Source organism: Cetorhinus maximus, chromosome 18, assembly GCF_964194155.1.
Source record: "Cetorhinus maximus chromosome 18, sCetMax3.hap1.1, whole genome shotgun sequence".
Classification (NCBI taxonomy): domain Eukaryota; kingdom Metazoa; phylum Chordata; class Chondrichthyes; order Lamniformes; family Cetorhinidae; genus Cetorhinus; species Cetorhinus maximus.
In genome coordinates, this window is record NC_135896.1 from 76781380 (window position 1) to 76800514 (window position 19135).

General features: G+C 45.9%; 1 protein-coding gene across 3 annotated transcripts in view; it reads right to left on the minus strand.

Moving 5' to 3' along the window:
- ino80 (INO80 complex ATPase subunit) overlaps window positions 1-19135 on the minus strand; it is a 199588-nt gene that overhangs the window by 99417 nt on the left and 81036 nt on the right. For all 3 annotated transcript variants that reach the window (XM_078562944.1, XM_078562945.1, XM_078562947.1), the window contains exons 21-25: window positions 18570-18703; window positions 17676-17743; window positions 17499-17592; window positions 13940-14105; window positions 5981-6121 (exon numbers count right to left, since the gene is read on the minus strand). In XM_078562944.1, coding sequence (XP_078419070.1) covers window positions 5981-6121; window positions 13940-14105; window positions 17499-17592; window positions 17676-17743; window positions 18570-18703 — 603 coding nt within the window. The remainder of the gene's footprint in view (window positions 1-5980; window positions 6122-13939; window positions 14106-17498; window positions 17593-17675; window positions 17744-18569; window positions 18704-19135) is intronic.

Below are 19135 nucleotides of genomic sequence, written 5' to 3' on the forward strand. Positions count from 1 at the left end.
AACTCTTTCGAGTTATCAACAGTCACAGATTGTAACTCTTTCGAGTACATTCACAGTTCTTGGTTTCCGGGAGTGAGACATGATCCCACAACCTTCTGATTCAAAGGCGAGGGTGCTATGAACTGAGCCACAGCTGACACCTCTCTAGCAAGTGTAACTCTTTCGAGTTATCAACAGTCACAGATTGTAACTCTTTCGAGTACATTCACAGTTCTTGGTTTTCCAGGAGTGGGACATGAACCCACAACCTTCTGACTCAAAGGCGAGGGTGCTATGAACTGAGCCACAGCTGACACCTCTCTAGCAAGTGTAAATGAACCACATTACGAGCTCAATTGATTATCTTAAATTGGTTGTTAGTGTAGCTGTGTGCACATTCAGGATTGTTCAGCAGGTGCTACCCAATCACAGAATCACATCCAACAGCAGATGTTTTGTTTTGCGCTTTGCACGTGCGGGCTGGCTGAGTACTCTACCTGTTATGAATAACCAAAGGAACATGCTGTTTGATTCAATCAGCCAATCGCTGGGACATTGCACCAGCACTGAAATTCATGCACAACGCTGCTCAATTGTGTAATAGGCAATTTGTCTTGCATTTATCAGGCCAAATGCAAGAATGCCCACCAGAGTTGACTTGCCAATCAATCAGCACTTTTGTCTCCTATAGTCCTCATTTGAAATTTGGCATTCTTGCATTTGGCCTGATAAATGCAAGACAATCTATCCTCAATGATGGGGAGCACAGCATAGTGCAAAAGAAAAGGCTGAAGCATTCGCAACAATCTTCAGCCAGAAGTGTTGAGCGGATGACCCATCTCAGCCTCCTCTGGAGGTCCCAAGCATCACCGATGCCATCCTTCAGCTAATTTGATTCACTCCCCGTGGTATTAAGAAAGAGCTGAAGGCACTGGATACTGCAAAGGCTATGGGCCCTGATAACATTCCAGCAATAGTACTGAAGACTTGTGCTCCAGAACTTCCTGCGCCCTAAGCCAAGCTGTACCTGTACAGCTACAACACTGGCATCTACTCAGCAATGTGGAAAATTGCCCAACTATGTCCTGTAGACAAAAGGCGGATAAATCCAACCCAGACAATTACCGCCCCATGAGTCTCGTCTCCATCATCAATAAAGTGATGGTAGGGGTCATCAACATTGCTATCAAGCGGCATTTGCTTAGCAATAACCTGCTCACTGACGCTCAGTTTGGGTTCCACAAGGGCCATTCAGCTCCTGACGTCATTACAGCCTTGTTCAAACATGAACAAAAGAGCTGAACTCCCGAAGTGAGGTGAGAGTAACTGCCCTTGACATTAAGGCAGCATTTGACCGAGTGTGGCATCAAGGCACCCTAGCAAAACTGAAATCAATGGAAATCAGGGGGAGAACTCTCCACTGGTTAGAGTCATACTTAGCACAAAGGAAGATGATTCTGGTTGTTGGAGGTCAATCATCTCAGTTCCAGGACATCACTGAAGGAGTTCCTTAGGGTACTGTCCTAGGCCCAACCATCTTCAGCCGCTTCATCGATGACCTTCCTTCCATCATAAAGTCAGAAGTGGGGGTGTTCGCTGATGATTGCACAACATTCGCAATTCCTCAGACACTGAAGTAGTCCATGTCCAAATGCAGCAAGGCCTGGAGAATATCCATGCTTGGGCTGACATGTGGCAAGTAACATTTGCACCACACAAGTGCCAGACAATGACCATCTCCAACAAGTGAGAATCTAACTGTCACCCCTTGACATTCAATGGCATTACCATCGCTGAATCCCCCACTAACAAAATCTTGGGGAGGTGGGGTTACCATTGATCAGAAACTGGACTGGGCTAGCCATATAAATACTGTGGCTACAAGAACAGGTTAGGCTTGGAATCATGCAGAAAGTAACTAACCTCCTGACTCCCCAAAGCCTGCCCACCATCTACAGGGATGGCATACTCTCCACTTGCCTGGATGAGTGCAGCTCCAACACTCAGGAAGCTTGACACCATCCAGGACAAAGCAGCCCACTTGATTGGCACTCCATCCACAAACACTCACTCCCTCCCTCCACCACTGATGCACAGTGGCAACAGTGTGTACCATCTACAAGATGCACTGTAGGAACTCACCAAGTCTCCTTAGACAGGACCTCCCAAACCCACGACCTCTACCATCTAGAAGGACAAGGGCAGCAGACGCATGGGAACACCACCACCTGGAAGTTCCTCTCCAAGCCACTCAGCATCCTGACTTGGAAATGTCGCTAGGTCAAAATCCTGGAACTCCTTCCCTAACAGCACTGTGGGTGTACCTACACCATGGACTGCAGCGGTTCAAGAAGGCCGCTCACCACCACCTTTTCAAGGGAAATTAGGGATGGGCAATAAATGCTGGCCTAGCCAGCAATGCCCACATCATCCCATGAATAAATTTTAAAAATGTTTAGTCTATGTTAATTTTAATTTGTTTCAGTACAAGTCTTAAAACGTGAAATCTTGTCATGCAACTGTTCCCTTTGTTTACTGGCAAACTCTTTTTTTAAAAAAAAGTTATCAGTCTCCACAGGGAACGTAACAGTGTAAAGCATGATGGTCAGAGACTGAAGATTATCACTCAAAGGGGGATAATGGAATTGTTTTTCCCCACAGAAGTTTACCACGAGTAGCCCCTTAGGCAGAGACTATAACCTGATGTAAAACGCTCCTGGTTCAGTAATTGAAAAGGAAGAATGTAAAAAAATGGCAACATTGCAGACCAGTGCAATTGGAGTAGGAAGCTCCAAGTTAAGAGGCAGTACCATCAAAGACACAATGGATCAAATGGCTTCCTCTTTTGTAATAAATGTTACAATTACTTGTAGTGCTTTGGAATGTTTCTGAGAGATGTGATCAGGGGCTACATAAATTTAAATATTCTAAATTTTCCAGACGGACTCATTGGAGGTGTTGTGTGGGCTGGCATGCCTGCTGACCTCTGCTTTTGATTACCTTTCCTCAAAAACACTCTATTGGGGTCAGAAACAAGTGTAGACATCACTCTGATGGAAGGTTACACAGAGGCTAAAGGAAAAGTGTGGAAAACAACAACTTGAATACATATGCCTGTTGACTTACCATTAGATTGACATTGGCACCCAGCCAACAAGTTGGAAAATTACCCAGACATGCTTCTCTTTTATTCTTCTTGCCAAAATGGACAATTTCACATTTTCCCACATTATACTCCATTTGCTAGATCTTTGCCCACTTACTTAACCTATCTATATCTGTTTGTAGCCTCCTTATGTCCTCTTCACAATTTACTTTTCTACCTATCTTTGTGTCATCAGCAAATTTGGCTGATCTGATAGTAACCTGAAATCTGCATCCCACCTACTCCTGATAACCTATCGCCCCCTTGCTTACCAAGAATCTATCCACCTCTGCCTTAAAAATATTCAAAGGCTCTGCTTCCATCACCTTTCCAGGAAGAGAGTTCCAAAGGCTCTCAACCCTCAGAATAAAAAAAATTTCACCTCATCTCGGTTTTAAATGGGCAACCCCTTATTTTTAAACAGTGACTCCTAGTTCTAGATTCTTCCACAAGAGGAAACACCCTCTCCACACCCACTCTGTCAAGATCCCTCAGGGTCTTTCATGTTTCAATCAAGTCACCTCTTACTCTTTTAAACTCCAGCAGATGCAAGCTTAGTCTGTCCAAACTTTCCTCATAAGACAACCCAACCATTCCAGATATTAGTCTAGTAAACCTTCTCTGAATTGCTTCCAACGCATTTACATCCTTCTTTAAATAAGGTGACCAATACTGTACACATTACTCCAAATGTGGTCTCACTAGTGCCCCATACAACTGAAGCATAACCTCCCTATACTTTTATAATCATTTCCCCTCGCAATTAATGATAACATTCTATTAGCTTTGCTAATTACTTGCTGTACTTGCATACTAGCCTTTTGTGATTCATGCCCTAGGACACCCAAATCCCTATGCACCTTAGAGCTCTGCTCAGGGCGCAGGAAGTTCTGGAGCACAAGTCTTCAGTACTATTGCTGGAATGTTATCAGGGCCCATAGCCTTTGCAGTATCCAGTGCCTTCAGCTCTTTCTTAATACCATGGGGAATGAATCAAATTAGCTGAAGGATGGCATCTGTGATGCTTGGGACCTCCAGAGGAGGCTGAGCTGCGTCATCCACTCAGCACTTCTGGTTGAAGATTGTTGCGAATGCTTCAGCCTTCTCTTGTGCTCCCCCATCATTGAGGATAGACATTCTGCCTATTACACAATTGAGCAGCATTGTGCATGAATTTCAATGCTGGTGCAATGCCAGGCATGTAGGCCATATGTCCCAGCGATTGGCTGATTGAATCAAGCAGCATGTTCCTTTGGTTATTCATAACAGGTAGAGTACAGGCTGTACTCAGCCAGCCCGCACTTGCAAAACGCAAAACAAAACATCTGCTGTTGGATGTGATTCTGTGATTGGGTAGCACCTGCTGAACAATCCTGAAACTCTTTCGAGTTATCAACAGTCACAGATTGCAACTCTTTCGAGTACAATCACAGTTCTTAGTTTCCGGGAGTGGGACGTGAACCCACAACCCTCTGATTCAAAGGCGAGGGTGCTATGAACTGAGCCACAGCTGACTAACAACCAATTTAAGATGATCAACTGAGCTCGTAATGTGGTTCATTTACACTTGCTAGAATTTGTTGACCCCTTTAATCACATTTTGGTTTAATGTTTATAAGGTTCCTTTAAAGTTTTTCCTTGATTTTATAGCTGACCTGACTTAGGGGCTGTGCTTGATTTATCCCTTGTTTTTGTTAATTTAGTTAATTGTTTTAACTCGAAAAGAGTTACACTTGCTAGAAGCGGCAGACATTCATTTGCAGGGATCCCTTCTCTGCAAACAAAAGGAATATGTTCAAGCCTTGCATCTTTTGACAGCACCTTCCAAACTCTCAACCTCTACCACCTAGAAAAACAAGGGCAGAAGACATATGGTGAACACGACCACCTACAAGTTTCCCTCTAAGTCGCACACCATCCTGACTTGGAACTATATCACCATTTTCACTATCGTTGGGTCAAAATCCTGGAACTCCCTCCCTAGCAGCACTGTGGGTGTACCTCCACCACATAGAGTGTAGCAGTTCAGGGCAGTGGCTCAACACCACCTGCTCAAGGGCAATTAAAGAGGGGCAATAAATCCTGTCCTTGCCAGCAATGCTCACATCCCAAGAACGAATAAACAAAATCATGCTGCAATAAAGAAAAACATTGCAAATAGGAGAGACCAAGCATACAAAAGGACATGGAAAAAAATGCCCTTCATCCTACTCATGCAGAAAGTATGCTGTACTAGTTGGTTGCTGTGAGATAGACACTATCAGTGATGATACAGCTGGTTGTTTACACAGGTATTGCAAATCCCACAATAATCTAACTCTCTCCAGCAACCCAGAAAACAAACAATGCTATTTATTTATAGGCCTAGGGCTCTAAGTGCAGCTACTACAAACCAACCAACAGGTCCATCTGACTGTCCATAAAGTACTTATGCTACTGATCCAATCATTTCTGTTAGATTGGGTTCTTTTTGGTGTAATAAACTATTTCAAAATATTTAAATCGCCGTTTATTATAACAACTTGCCAGAATGTACAGTATATTTTGAGACACAGTGTGGGAATGCGGGGGGAGGGACAGGGAGCAACACAAGTGTGGGAACACAGTTGGTAGAGTCTGAAACTGAACTCCACACTCCTGAGGCGCACCTTCAACTCCAACAATGTCATTTGACCCCACCCATCTCCTCCAAAAATGCAAGACTCCAGTCTCATGTGCAGTCCACTCCCACATTTCTTTTGGAGGGGTAGAGCTTCAACCCCCATGACTCCCAGACCTTCCAAAACAGATACGATTTCCAATTTGCAATGCTCCCTTTGGCTGTGAAAGCTAAATTGAATGGACTTGCATGTTTACCTTGGGTATGCTGTTGTAGAGAAAGGCTGGCATTTCTGTGGGCTGACTGTGGCGGATGGATGAGGTAGCCAATTTTCGTCGATGGACAAGGTGCTGTGTGTGGCTGATTACTGCTTTGCAATAACCAGTAAAACAAAGGTCCTGTGAGATAGAACAGATTGTTCATGGACAAGATTTCCTTAATACCCCAAAGAAGCACAAATCAGAACAGCAATACTCAACAACGATTCACCGCAGACTACGACTGTGCATTACCAACGTGGCATTCCCCGCTCCAGTGTGTTCCATTTGTTAAATCAAAGAGAGGCGTTCAGGATTTGACCCCTCATTCCGATAGACTGTTGTGGGATGTCAGAATCCTTCAGGGTTCAGGTATTCAATATTGGCAAATTACTTCAATCGCATCACACAGCTGAAGCAGGGAAGTGCCCAATGCATTATTACAGAATTTACTGAATCTTTTTGTGCTGTAAAAAAATAATCAAATGCCTTTCAGTAACTGCCATGTCAGAACAACAAATGTTAGCTAAACGAACTGCCAGCATAAAAGGAAGGAAATCAGTCTCATGCACCTCAGCTAATGCTTCAAATGACGTTCCACAGTTGCAAAGATTGTCACTGTCATTTCATCACTAGCAGGAACTGCACTGAGACCCGAGCATGGAGACAATGCTGCAGCCAGAAGTGGACAGGTCACTTGCAAGAGACTCTCTAATTCAAAGTTCAAACAGTGCTATTGAGGTCACAGTTGCTGACAATGGGACTTTTTAAAATCTGTTCGTGGAGCCTGACGTGCCACTGAGGTACTTTCCTTTCATAAGGCTGCTCTGAAATTCATTGAATGACTCCACTTCGCAAAACTGCAAGGACCTTGCCCAATAACTTTAGCCGATGAAAATCATCTTCCTCTAGAATAGGAAATAGTGCCCATGAATAGGACGTCAAGTGAACTTGAAACATGCATGCTGACAATACAGAGCCAAAAGGAGAGGTGACTGAAAGGGGGGGGGCGGTGGCATAGTGGTAATGTCAGTGGGCTAGTTACCCAAAGGCCCAGGCTAATGGTCTGGGGACATTGGTTCAAATGTCACCATGGTAGCTCGTGAAATTTAAAAATTTAAATAAATCTGGAATTAAAAGCTAGTCAAATGGTGACCATGAAGCGATTGTCGCAAAAGCCCATCTGGGTCACTAATGTCCATTAGGGAAGGAAATTTGCTATCCTTACCTGGTCTGGCTGACATGTGACTCCAGACCCACAGCAATGTGGCTGACTCTTAAACGCCACTCAGTTGTATCAAACCGCTACAAAGTCACAAATAGGAAACCGGACAGACCACTCGGCATTAACCTAGGCACCAGAAGCGACAGCGGCAAATCCAGCTTTGTTGAACCTGCAAAGTCTTCTTACTCTGGGGTTTATGCCAAAATTCAAAGAGCTGTCCCACAGACAGAGTCATAGTCACGGAATCATACCTTACAGGCAACCTCCCAGACACCACCATTGCCCTCCCTGGGTATGTCCTGTCCCACTGGCAGGACAGATCTGCTAGAGGTGGCAGCAAAGTGGTATTCAGTTGGGAGGGAGTGGTCCTGGGAGTCCTCAATATCAACTCTGGACTCCATGAAGTCTCATGTCATCAAGTCAATCATGAGCATGGAAACTTTCCGCTTAGTATCAGCTACCGCCACCCACCTTAGCTGATGAATCATTATTCTGAACCATGTGGAACACAACTTGGAAGGGGTATTGAGGGTAGCAAGGACACCGGATATACTCTGGGTGGGGGAGTTCAAATATCCATCGCCAAGAGTAGGTTGGTAGCACCACTACTCACTGAACTGGCCAAGTCCTAGAGGACATAGCCACTAGGCAGGGTCTTCAGCAGGCAGTAAGGGAACCAACGAAAAGGAAAAACCTATTTGACCTCATCCTCACCAATCTGCCGGTCACAGATGCATCTGTCCATGACAGTATTGGTAGGAATGACCACCATACAGTCCTTGTGGAGACAAAGTCCTGTCTTCACATTGAGGACACCCTCCAACGTGTTGTGTTAAATAGGATAGATTTTGAACAGATCTAGCAACTCAAAACTGGGCAACCATGAGGTGCTATGGGCCATCAGCAGCAGCAGAATTGTATTTGACCACAATCTGTAACCTCGTGTCCCAGCATACCCCCACCACCCCATTCTACCATTACCATTAAGCCAGGGGATCAACCCTGGTTCAAAGAAGAGTGCAGGAGGGCATGCCAGGAGCTGCGCCAGGCATATCTAAAAATGAGCTGTCAACCTGCTGAAGCTACAACAAAGGGCTACTTGCATGCCAAACAGTGGAAGCAGCATGCGATAGACAAAGCTAAACGATCCGATAACCAACTGGTCAGATCGAAGCTCTGCAATCCTGCATGTGCAGTCATGAAAGGTGGTGGACAATTGAACAACTAACGGGGAAGAGGACGTTCCACAGGTATCCCCATCCTCAATGATGGGGAAGTCCCCACATCAGTGCAAAAGACAAGGCTGAAGCCTTGCAACCATCTTAAGCCAGAAATGGCAAAATGATGATCCATCTCAACCTCCTCCTGAGGTCCCCATCATCACAGGAGCCAATTTGATTCACTCCACATGATATCAACTGAGGACTTGTGCTCCAGAACTAGCTATGGCCTCACCAAGTTGTTTCAATATAGCCACAATACAGGCATCCAACTGCCAACTGGAAAATTGTCCAGATGTGTTCTGTCCACAAAAAGCAGGAACAATCCAAACTGGCCAATTACCGCCACATCAGTCCACTCTCGATCATCAGCAAAGTGATGGAAGGGGTAATTGACAGTGCTATGAAGCAGCACTTGCTTAGCAATCACCTGCTCACTGACACTTAGTTTGGATTCCGCCAGGGCCACTCAACTCCAGACCTCATTCCAGCCTTGATCCAAAAATGGACAAAAGGGCTGAACTCCAGGGGCCGAGGCGATTGAGACTGCCCTTGATATCAAGGCAGCACTTGATTGAATGTGGCATCAAAGAACCCTAGCAAAACTGAAGGCAATGAGAATCAGTCTACCTCAGATTACCCTGGAAGGGCAAAAATTGGAGCAACAGGTCTGTTTCACACTGCTACTATGCAGTAGCAACATGAATGATATTCGCCACTGACAGGATGCTGCTGTCAAGCCAAAATGATGTTCTGCCTAACACACAAATGAGTAATGCGGTATTTGATTTTCAGTGCCAGAGCGATGTGAAGTATATAGGCCGTACATCCCAAAGACTGGCAGATTGTATCAAACAGCATGCCCCAGTCACTGTTCGCAACAGGCAAGATACAGACCGTGCCCAACCAGCCTGTGTTTGCAAAACTCGAAACAGTGTCCAACATTAGATGTGATTCTGTGATTGGAAAACATTTGCTAATTAATCCTCAGTATGTTAGGAATAAAGCTGACAACCAATTTAAAATGGTTAGTCGGGCTTGCAGTGTGGCACAACTGCATGTGCTGGAGCCTACATATAATAATACACCCATTCAGAGGATCGTCACCTTGCCGTGGTGGAGAGGCTTGCGTGTCCCAATGAACCAGAGAGCGATGCCGGCCGGAGCTCAAGCTCCTGGTAGGGTCTCCCATGGAGCTAAGGTCGAGGGGGAAGTTCCAGACAAAGAACGATCCAAGTAGTCCTCAATGGCAGAACAGGCGGAGGACGCATACGGCTCCAACGGCTGCGAAAGCGAAGGAAGACTGCAACAGGGAAGTGGCCCCAGTCGTCATGGTCCATCATGCCACTGAATCCAGCCACCAACTGCCAAGACCGTGTGGAACCTGGCCGTGCACCGAAGTCCCCGTGTTAAACTAAATGGAGGCGCAGGCCTCCATCAAGCAAAAAGCCCTGTGGCATTGGAGGATTGGCAACAGGGGCAGGGCTGTGATGCCTGGAGGCCCCCAGCCAAGATTCCACACACAGGCAGCGGATGTGAGACAGTCGTCAGGTACCTATGTCAGGACAGGGGTCTTTTGGCAGCTGCATCTGCGACTGAGCAGTCCTCTTCAGGATACCCTCCGCTCACCCCGGAGGGGGCTATAGAAAAGGTGCCCCAAAAACAGGCTGTCCCATTTCTCCTGGCTGGGAAACTGCACCCAGCGGGATCACCATCTGTGGTCAAAACAAGAAAAAAAACTTTGGAAACTGGAATGTAAGAACACTTGTTGACAACCCAAAGTGCGATCGCCCGGAAAGACGTCAGGAGCTAGCAAGGGACAACATCAACATCGCTGTCCGCAGCGAAACCCAGCTCGCTGGGGAGCGGCAGCTGAGAGAGACCAGTGGAGACTACACCTTCTTCTGGAAAGGGAGGTCAGGCCATGAACCCCGCATCCATGAAGTCGGTTTTGCCATGAGGAACAGGATAGCTACCACACTTGTCAAACTCCCTTTGGGTGTCAATGGGATGCTGATGACCCTACGCCTGCATCTCAGTCATAACCATTGCGCCACCGTCATCAGCGCATACTTTAGATTCCAACCACGAAGTAAACGAGAGGTTCCAGTCTGATCTCGATGGTGTCCTCATTTCCATCCCCAGGAACAAAGAGGTCATCGTCTTAGGTGACTTTAGTGCCCAAATTGAACGTGACCATGAAATCTGGAGTGGGACTATCAACAAGAATGGCATGGAGGTGGCCAACGCCAACGGCATCCAACTCTTGACCAAGTGCGCATAATATGGTCTGATCATGACGAACACCGTCTTCGGCCAGAGGAACCAGCTCAAGGCCACATGGAGGCACTCGAGGTCAGGGCATTGGCATCTCCTGGACTACATCATTGTTCGAGGCAGAGACCTGAGGGACGTACTTGTCACGAGGGTCATGAAGGGTTCTGAATATTGCTGGATGGACCATTGACTTGTGCGCTCAGCGATGAGCGCCTGCCTGGCACCAAGACACCAGAGGACCCAAAAAGAGAAAGCTGAATGTTGCAGCACTGAGGGACCCAGGACTGCAGGGAGGGTTCCAGGACCCAGTTGCACAGTGCACTGGAGCAAGTGCCCACCGCTAATACCATTTTCATCCGGGCATACTGGGAGCAACTCATCTGCTGTCCTAGACACCTGCGCACAGACTATCAGGCTTGCGCCACGACAGGGACAGGACTGGTTTTACACCAATGATACAGCAATCTGCGATCTTCTCAAGCAGAAGCGAGCAGGCTTCACCGCCTGGCAAACTCTCCCAGTACTCAGCGAATGATGGCAGTGTGCCACCAACTGAAGGCCAAGGTCCAGCGACGCATTTGAGACATGAAGAGCAACTGATGGTGGAGAAAGCGCACGAGATTCAGCCCTACGCCGACCAGCACAACATGCACAACTTCTTCCAGGCTACCAAGATCTATGGATCCCGCATGACTGGACAAATCCCTCCCCTATCACAGGATGACTCCCGGCTCCTCAAGGGCAACAACGCCAACTGTCAGCGCTGAAAGAAATGCTTTGAACTGCTCCTCAATCGGGACTCACCATATCGGAGACCCTCCAAGCAGTTCCACAACAACCTGCGAAGGATTCCTTTGCCAATGCACCAATCATCGATGAGCTTAAGCGGGCCATCCAACAGATGAAAGCCAACAAAGCTTGTGGGCCAGACAGTATACCATGCCGGCAGCTATCAGCTCACGTCACGACTCCACCAGTTCATCCTCTGTCTCTGGGGCGAAGATTACACCCCCCCAGGATCTCAAGAACGCAAGCATCATTACTATCCACAAGAAGGTGGGGCAAATCTGATCGTGAAAACTACAGGAGGATTTCCCTCCTGTCCATTGCGGGTAAGGTCCTGGTCCACATCCTCCTGAACGCCTTCGTCCGGTTACTGAGGAGATCCTCCTGAAAACCCAGTGAGGCTTCTGACCATCCCGGGGTACTGCGGACATGGTCTTTGTGGCTTAGGCAGATCCAGGAAAAATGTCGGGAGCAAAATCAAGAATTGTTCCTTGCCTCCATCAACCCCACTAAGGCGTTTGATTATGTAAATTGTGAAGCTCTATGGACCGTCCTCCAACACTTTGGTTGCCCGTTGAAGTTCGTCATCGTCCTGAGACTCCTGCATGACAACATGTCCGCCACAGTCCTGAGTGGAGGATCTGAAACTGACAGCTTTCACATCTGCACCAGGGTCAAACAAGGCTGTGTGATTGCACCCACCTTGTTACCATTTACCTGACCGTCATCGTTCACCTCCTCCGAGATGACCTGGCGTCAGCATTCAGTATCATCTGGATGGGAAGCTCTTCAACCTTGGTCGCTTCCGGGTAAACACATCCACGACCTTCAGTTTGCGGATGACTGCTGCGTAATGGTTCACTCTGTAGAGGTCAGGCAAAGGACATTTTACCTCTTCAACAGCTGGTATAAGAGGCTTGACCTGTCCTTAAACATCACCAAGGCGAAGGTCCTTCACCAACGTTCCACGGCTAGTTGAGCACCCCCCACACCTTCCATATAGATGGGGTGGCTTGCAGTATGTGCAGCATTTCCCTTATCTTGGCAGCCACCTCTCCCAAGGAACTATCATTGATAAGGAAGTCCAACACCGAGTCAACTGTGCTAGCGCTGCCTTCAAGCTGCACCAACATGTCTTTGAAAACAGGGACCTTGCAAGTCAACAAAGGTTCTGGTTTATAAGGCTGTTGTGTTGACTACCCTCCTCTACTGCAGCCAAACATGCACTGTCTACTGACGCCACATTAAAATTCTTGAGAGCTTTCATCAGCGGTGCTTGCGTCGAATCCTAGGGATCAAATGGGAGGACTGCCGGACTAACTCGAGTGTCCTCCTTGAAGCTGCATCTGCCAGCATTGAAGCCCTGGTCCTTGGGAGCCAACTCCGATGGATAGGCTATTTCGTCCGGATGCCTGAAAACATCCTCCCTCGGCAGGTTCTCTTCTCTCAACTCTCCGTTGGCCCATGCTCAAAGAGCGACCAAAGGAAAAGGCATAAGGGTACGCTCAAGGTCACCCTAAAGCACTGAGGCATTAACACCACTGACTGGGAGGAGAATGCAGCTGATTGCTTGGCAGCACCCGGTCCATCAAGGCGCAAGCCACTTCGAGGCTCAGCAACTCGACAGTGAGGCGGAATGGCAACGGCAGAGGAAGGAGCAGGAAGCCAACCTGGGGCTGCGATTTCCACTCCCCTGTGCAACGTGCCCCCACTGCGGAAGAATGTGTGGATCCAGAATTGGGCTCCTCAGTCATATAAAGTCTCAACAAACCTGACAGACGTCATCCTCGATTCCGTGGGGCCGCCGACGATATTAATACACAGGGCCCTGTTCTTTGCAGACAGAAAGAACATGTACACACATTGCGCCTGTTTCACCTAAACAAAATAAGTGACAGCTATTCACTGACTCATTCCTCAGGGCAAGGCCTTGACCAATCAGAGTCAAGCTGCCTGGTTTAAATTTCAAACAATGCTTGGCAGTTAACTGTCAGTCACCATCACTGGTGCATTCTCCGCGGCAACACCTCTACCAATCAGAGTCCACTTGCCAATCAATTAGCACTCTCTTCGCATACAGTATAATTTGTTTTCCCCTTATATTGGTATTCTTGCGAAGTGTCCTGATAAGTGCAAGACGAAAAGCTTTGACATATCCCTTTTTTCAGCAATACTCAAGTTCCGTACTACCAAACAACAATTAATAATTTAAAAAAGAAGAATTGCCAATGAACCAAGCTTGGTTTGGTGCAGCACTGATGTATCAAGTGAATGACATAATATTCAGGGATGATGTCCCCCTTCCTCTGGCAAGATTGTGCTCAGGCCAACAGTTTTTGAAGCCCCACTGTGCATCTCATCTCCTGGTAATTCTGACTCAACTGGGATGTTTTAAAACATGGAGATACTTTGTTTCACTGTGCTCCCTGTAATAGACACGCTGATTCTCACCTGGAAACATTTGCTGCTGTGAATGTTGGGGAAAGACGTGCAGGAATCCACCCACATGATCAGATCCGTGCTGTACAGGTGTTGCCTCTTCACCTCACTCCCTCTCCAATTGCGTGCATGGTGAAGCCTGTAGGAAGCTTTCTGTGATAAAAAAAGAGCTAACCACCTGTGGAGAGAAAAAGGGTACACAGATGTACTGAATATTATATATTAAAATACTACACTTAAAGGGGCAGCTTCCCTTAATATATAAAGGCCAATCTCTGTGTACGCCATTCCATTAACACCCTGAGCTCTGTTCAGTTGGCTGGGCGGCTGGTTTGTGATGCAGGGTGATGCCAACAGCGTGGGTTCAATTCCCATACAGTCTGAGGTCATCCTTCCTAACCTCGCCCCTTGCCTGAGGTGTGGTGACCCTCAGGTTAAACTCACCACTAGTCATCTTTCTCTAGCAAGAAAGCAGCCTATGGTCCTCTGGAACTACGGGGACTTTCATTCATTTCATTAATAACAAGAGGGCAGCATTCTTATTCCAAAAATCTCAGCATTCCAAATACAGTAAAGTATCTGCGAGCAATACCGGGTCAGAAGCCCGGAAAAGAAAAGGCTGGGAAAGAGCTTATTGTGAGAAGACTAACCATCTTGAGAATCTTTGTAGCTACTCAGTTAGTGTAGACATACTGAGCAGTCAGCTGCAGTCCAAATACAACGAAACACAACATTCAGCACCTTCCTCCACAGTGCTAACAATCCATCTGTAAAGTCTTTGGGCCTTCCTCCTCAGCAGAGTGCTTAAAACCTTAGTCAACAATTACACAGAAGACAGCCAAGCCTATTTGCGGCTGTATGTAACTGGAATGCCTCAGAGGATTGCTTGGAATTAGCATGTCCTACCATGGTTCACACAAGGATCAGGAAACAAATAACCCAGGAAATAATAAAAAATATCCAGCAGGTTAAGTTCAAATCCCTGTTTATTCTGATCATACTACAGGTTGGGTATGTGATACAATCTTTCCCTCAAGCAGCACAGTCCAACAACAGATGTCTAAAGCAATTCCTCAAAAAGGTGCCCTGCAGCCTTCTCCACAGAGATGGGAAAGTCTGCTTACACACCAGCTGGGATGAGGACAGAGCAATTACTCAGCATTTTAACAGAGCTCAGAACAAGTACCAAAAGAATTTTGGAACAAGGCTGGTAGGATAGACTCCACAGTAACAATAGCTCGCATTTACTTGTAGGAAAACATCCCATGGTGCTTCACAGAAGTGTTAGCTGACAAATCAATACTGAGCCAAAAATAGTTCTTTTTTTTAAAAAAAAAGGAGGGTCTTAAAAAGGAGGTAAGACTTTAATGGAGGACCTCCAACACCAACGCTGCACTCCTTGTTCCAGGAGACAGCTCATGTCAGGAGCCAGCTCCTGGTGAGACTTAACATTGCGTTTCAGACATACTTTCATTGAATCATAGAACGATTCCAGCACAGGGGGCGGCGATACGGTCCCTTGTGTCCATGCCAGCCCTCTGCAAGAGCAACTTCACCTCGTCCCACTCACCATCCTTTTCCCCACGGCCCTGCAATTTTTTTTAACTTCAGAAAATTGTCCAATTCTCTTTTGAAAGCCACAATCGAATCTGCCTCCACCTCACTTTCAGGCAGCACACCCCAGATCTTAACCACTTGGTGTGTAAATAAGTTTTTCCTCATGTCTCCATTGCTTCTTTTGCCAATCATCTTAAATTGGTGCCCAATGATTCTCAATCCTTCCACCAATGGGACCAATTTCTCCCCATCTATCATGTCCAGGCTCACGATTTTGAGCACGTCTATCAAATCTCCTCTTGACAAGGAGAACAGCCACTGCTTCTCCAATCTATCTACGTAACTGAAATCCTTCATCCCTGGAACCATTCTGTTGAATCTTTTCTCCACCAACTCTAACGCCTTCACAAACTTCCTAAAGTGTAGTGTACAGAATTGACACAAAAACTGGTTTAGCCTCAGCTGGACATTTCTTTTAAATAGAGGTTTATCAAAACTTCTTCGCTTTTGAACTGTATGCTTCTATTGATAAAGCCCAGGATCCTGTATGCTTTATTAACCTCTTTGTCAACCTGCCCTGCTGCCTTCAATGATTTGACACCCAGAGCCCTCTGTTCCTGTACCCCCTTTAGAATTGTGCCATTTCTTTTATACTGCCTCTCCTCATTCTTCCTATCAAAATTAATCACTTCACACTTCTCTGCATTAAATTTAATCTGCCACTTGTCAGCTCATTCCACCAGCTTGTCATTGCTCTCTTGAAATTTAGTACTATCCACCTCACAGTTGACAACACTTCCAAGTTCTGTCATCCATAAATTTTGAAATTGTGCCCTGTACACCCAAGTTTGTTATTAATGTCTAAGATACCAGGAAAACATGGGTCCTAACACTGATTCCTGAGAAACCCAACTGTATACCTTCCTCCAGTCTGAAAAACAACTACTGTTTCCTATCACTTAGCCAATTTCGTTTCCACGCTGCCATTGTCCCTTTTATTCCATGGGCACTAACTTTACTGACAAGCCTATTATGTAGCACTTTATCAAATGCCTTTGTAAGTCCATGTGCACCACATCAACTGTATTACCCTCATCAGCCCTCTCTGTTATCTCATCAAAAGCAAGTTAGTTAAACACGGTTTTCCCTTAACAAGTCCATGCTGGATTTCCTTAATTAATCTACATTTGCCCAAGTGACTGTTAATTTTCTTCCAAATTATTGTTTCTAAAAGCTTTCCCACCACCAATATTAAGCTTACTGGCCTGTAGCAACTGGGTTTATCCTTGCATTTCTTGAACAAGGGTGTAACATTTGCAATTCTCCAGTCCTCTGACACCACTCCTGTATCTAAAGGAGGATTGGAAGATTATGGTCAGTGCCTCAGCAATTTCCACCCTTACTTCCTTCAGTATCCTTGGATGCATCTAATCCAGTCCAGGTGATTCATCTGGTCCAGGTGATTTATTAACTTTAGAAACAGCCTATCTAATACCTCATCTATCAATTTTTTGTCCATCCAGTGTCATGACTACTTTCGCTCTGACTTGGGAAGCATCTTCTGATCAATCAAATGGCCTTTTCCATCTGTTGTTATCACCTGGCCGCCCACGCCATGTGCTTTTTAAAGGGGCAGTATTTCCGGTATCACCAGCCTATTTCCATTTTGGTGTTTACCTTCCACAAGAGTAGTTCTAATCACGTTTACCCACTCTGTTCTCACAACCATTTCCCCCCTTCCTCTAATCTTGAATGCTGTTATAGTTTCCTCTTCAACCACTAATCATGGAAATGAATTCCATAGCCTCAACACTGAAGGAGTTTCTCCTACCCTCTGTCCTAATCTTTTAGTTAATCTTGTTTCTATGGCCCCTCGGTCTTGGCCCTTTGACTACAGGAGATAGCTTCTATCTACCTTGTCCCATTCTTCATAATTTGGAACACTATACACACCAGGTACAAGGGTGCAGGCTTGCCCACTGAATTTTAGACACATGCATCCAACAGCACTCACCTTGCAAGCATCCCTTGAAGCATCACGTTTGACATTTCAGAGGGCGACATATCTATGAATCGCAGAAAAGAAAAGCAGCTTCCTTTATCATTACCTGGGTGAGAAAAAACATCTCTTTAGAAATCTGGCACCCAATAAATGGGCAAAAACCTGGAAAACACCGACTGAAATTCTTACCTTTTCTATGGAAGAGAGACTGATGGATGTGGGCTGGGGAGAAGGGGGACAGAATGACTCGTAACCACCTAAATCAAAGAGGGAGATCAATGAAAAATGAAGCAATCATCTTTGTAAGATTGTACAAACAGCAGCTGCGAAGCACTGGTAGCCTTGCACAGCCAGCCCTGCCCACCTCTATAAGAGAGGCAAGCACTCATACATAACCCCCATAATTATTCCCTACAAACAGGCGGCTTCACAATCTTCTATCCAAATATTTCTGCGAATATGCGACATCTGCCATCATAGCCACAAACAGAAAAGTCAAGGTCTACAGGACTATGAATTAGATGTGGGTTCTATAGCTGGGACTAAGCTTCAAATCCTCCCCAGGGTAGCAGTGACTTTCAGGTGCTAATGTTGTCACTCAGGAGCCTGGAATGTATGCGCTGGGGAATGGATCACTTTCCATTTCAAACCCCATCCCCGCTCAAACCCCAATGTACCAGAGGGACATGTTTTCATCATCGCTCCAGCCACTCTGGCATGACTACTTACAGCTGGGGGCAGTTTTGTTGGCAGGGGCCCCTGCCTACTCACATCTGTGGTTGAGTGCCAAACTCATTTCACATAGGATAGAGCATGCAAAGTCCAGCCTTCCATCATGTTAGTCTGGTTTGGATTTTTAAGGCCGATTGAGCCAACAGTGCCAGTTAATCACTAAATATTTTGTATCAAGAGAACTGTTGGTGTAACATCAGATATTGTGATTAAGCAACTCCTGCTTCAACAACAAGTCAAAGTTTGTTAAAACAAGCCAAATTTTGCAGAGTTCAATACAGATTTTTTTTTCATAGTAACTTTTTCATGTGAAGTACAAAGGAGATAATTGTGGATCTGTTGCTTGCTGACCTGTTGCGACAATGATTGAAGTGATTGATCTGTCCATCCCTGTAAATAAGTTTGGGAATGTTGTATGGTTTCAGAGACATATGGAAAGGTGATTTAGTCTCTTGGCGCTCAAACAGTTCCGGATGGTTACAGACCTGAAAGAGAGAAAAGAATCTGAATGGCCACAGAACATGAACCAACACACACGTACACAGCAATCATGACGATCCAATTTGTTGCCAAAGAAATTCACAGATACATCTGTATGTAAAAATAAACCACTCTCTCATTGATACAAGTGTGTAAAGGTCCTGACCGTTGGTCTGTCCTGATTTTTTGATGGTTTACTGGTGAAAAGCACTGAACCCTGGTTGTGCCAAGTCGCTGATGGATTACTGAGTAAAGGCACTGATTTCTGATCTGTGCTGAACTAGCTCAATTCAGACAGAGAACAAAAAGTGAAATAGCCAGGGTCCTTGATCTATGTCCACCATTGCTCCAAGGTTAAAGCCTGGGATGCTCCCTGTCTGGCTCCTATTTGTATCAGGGACTGTTGGACTGCAAGATGCCAGCATCCCTGTAAGCCA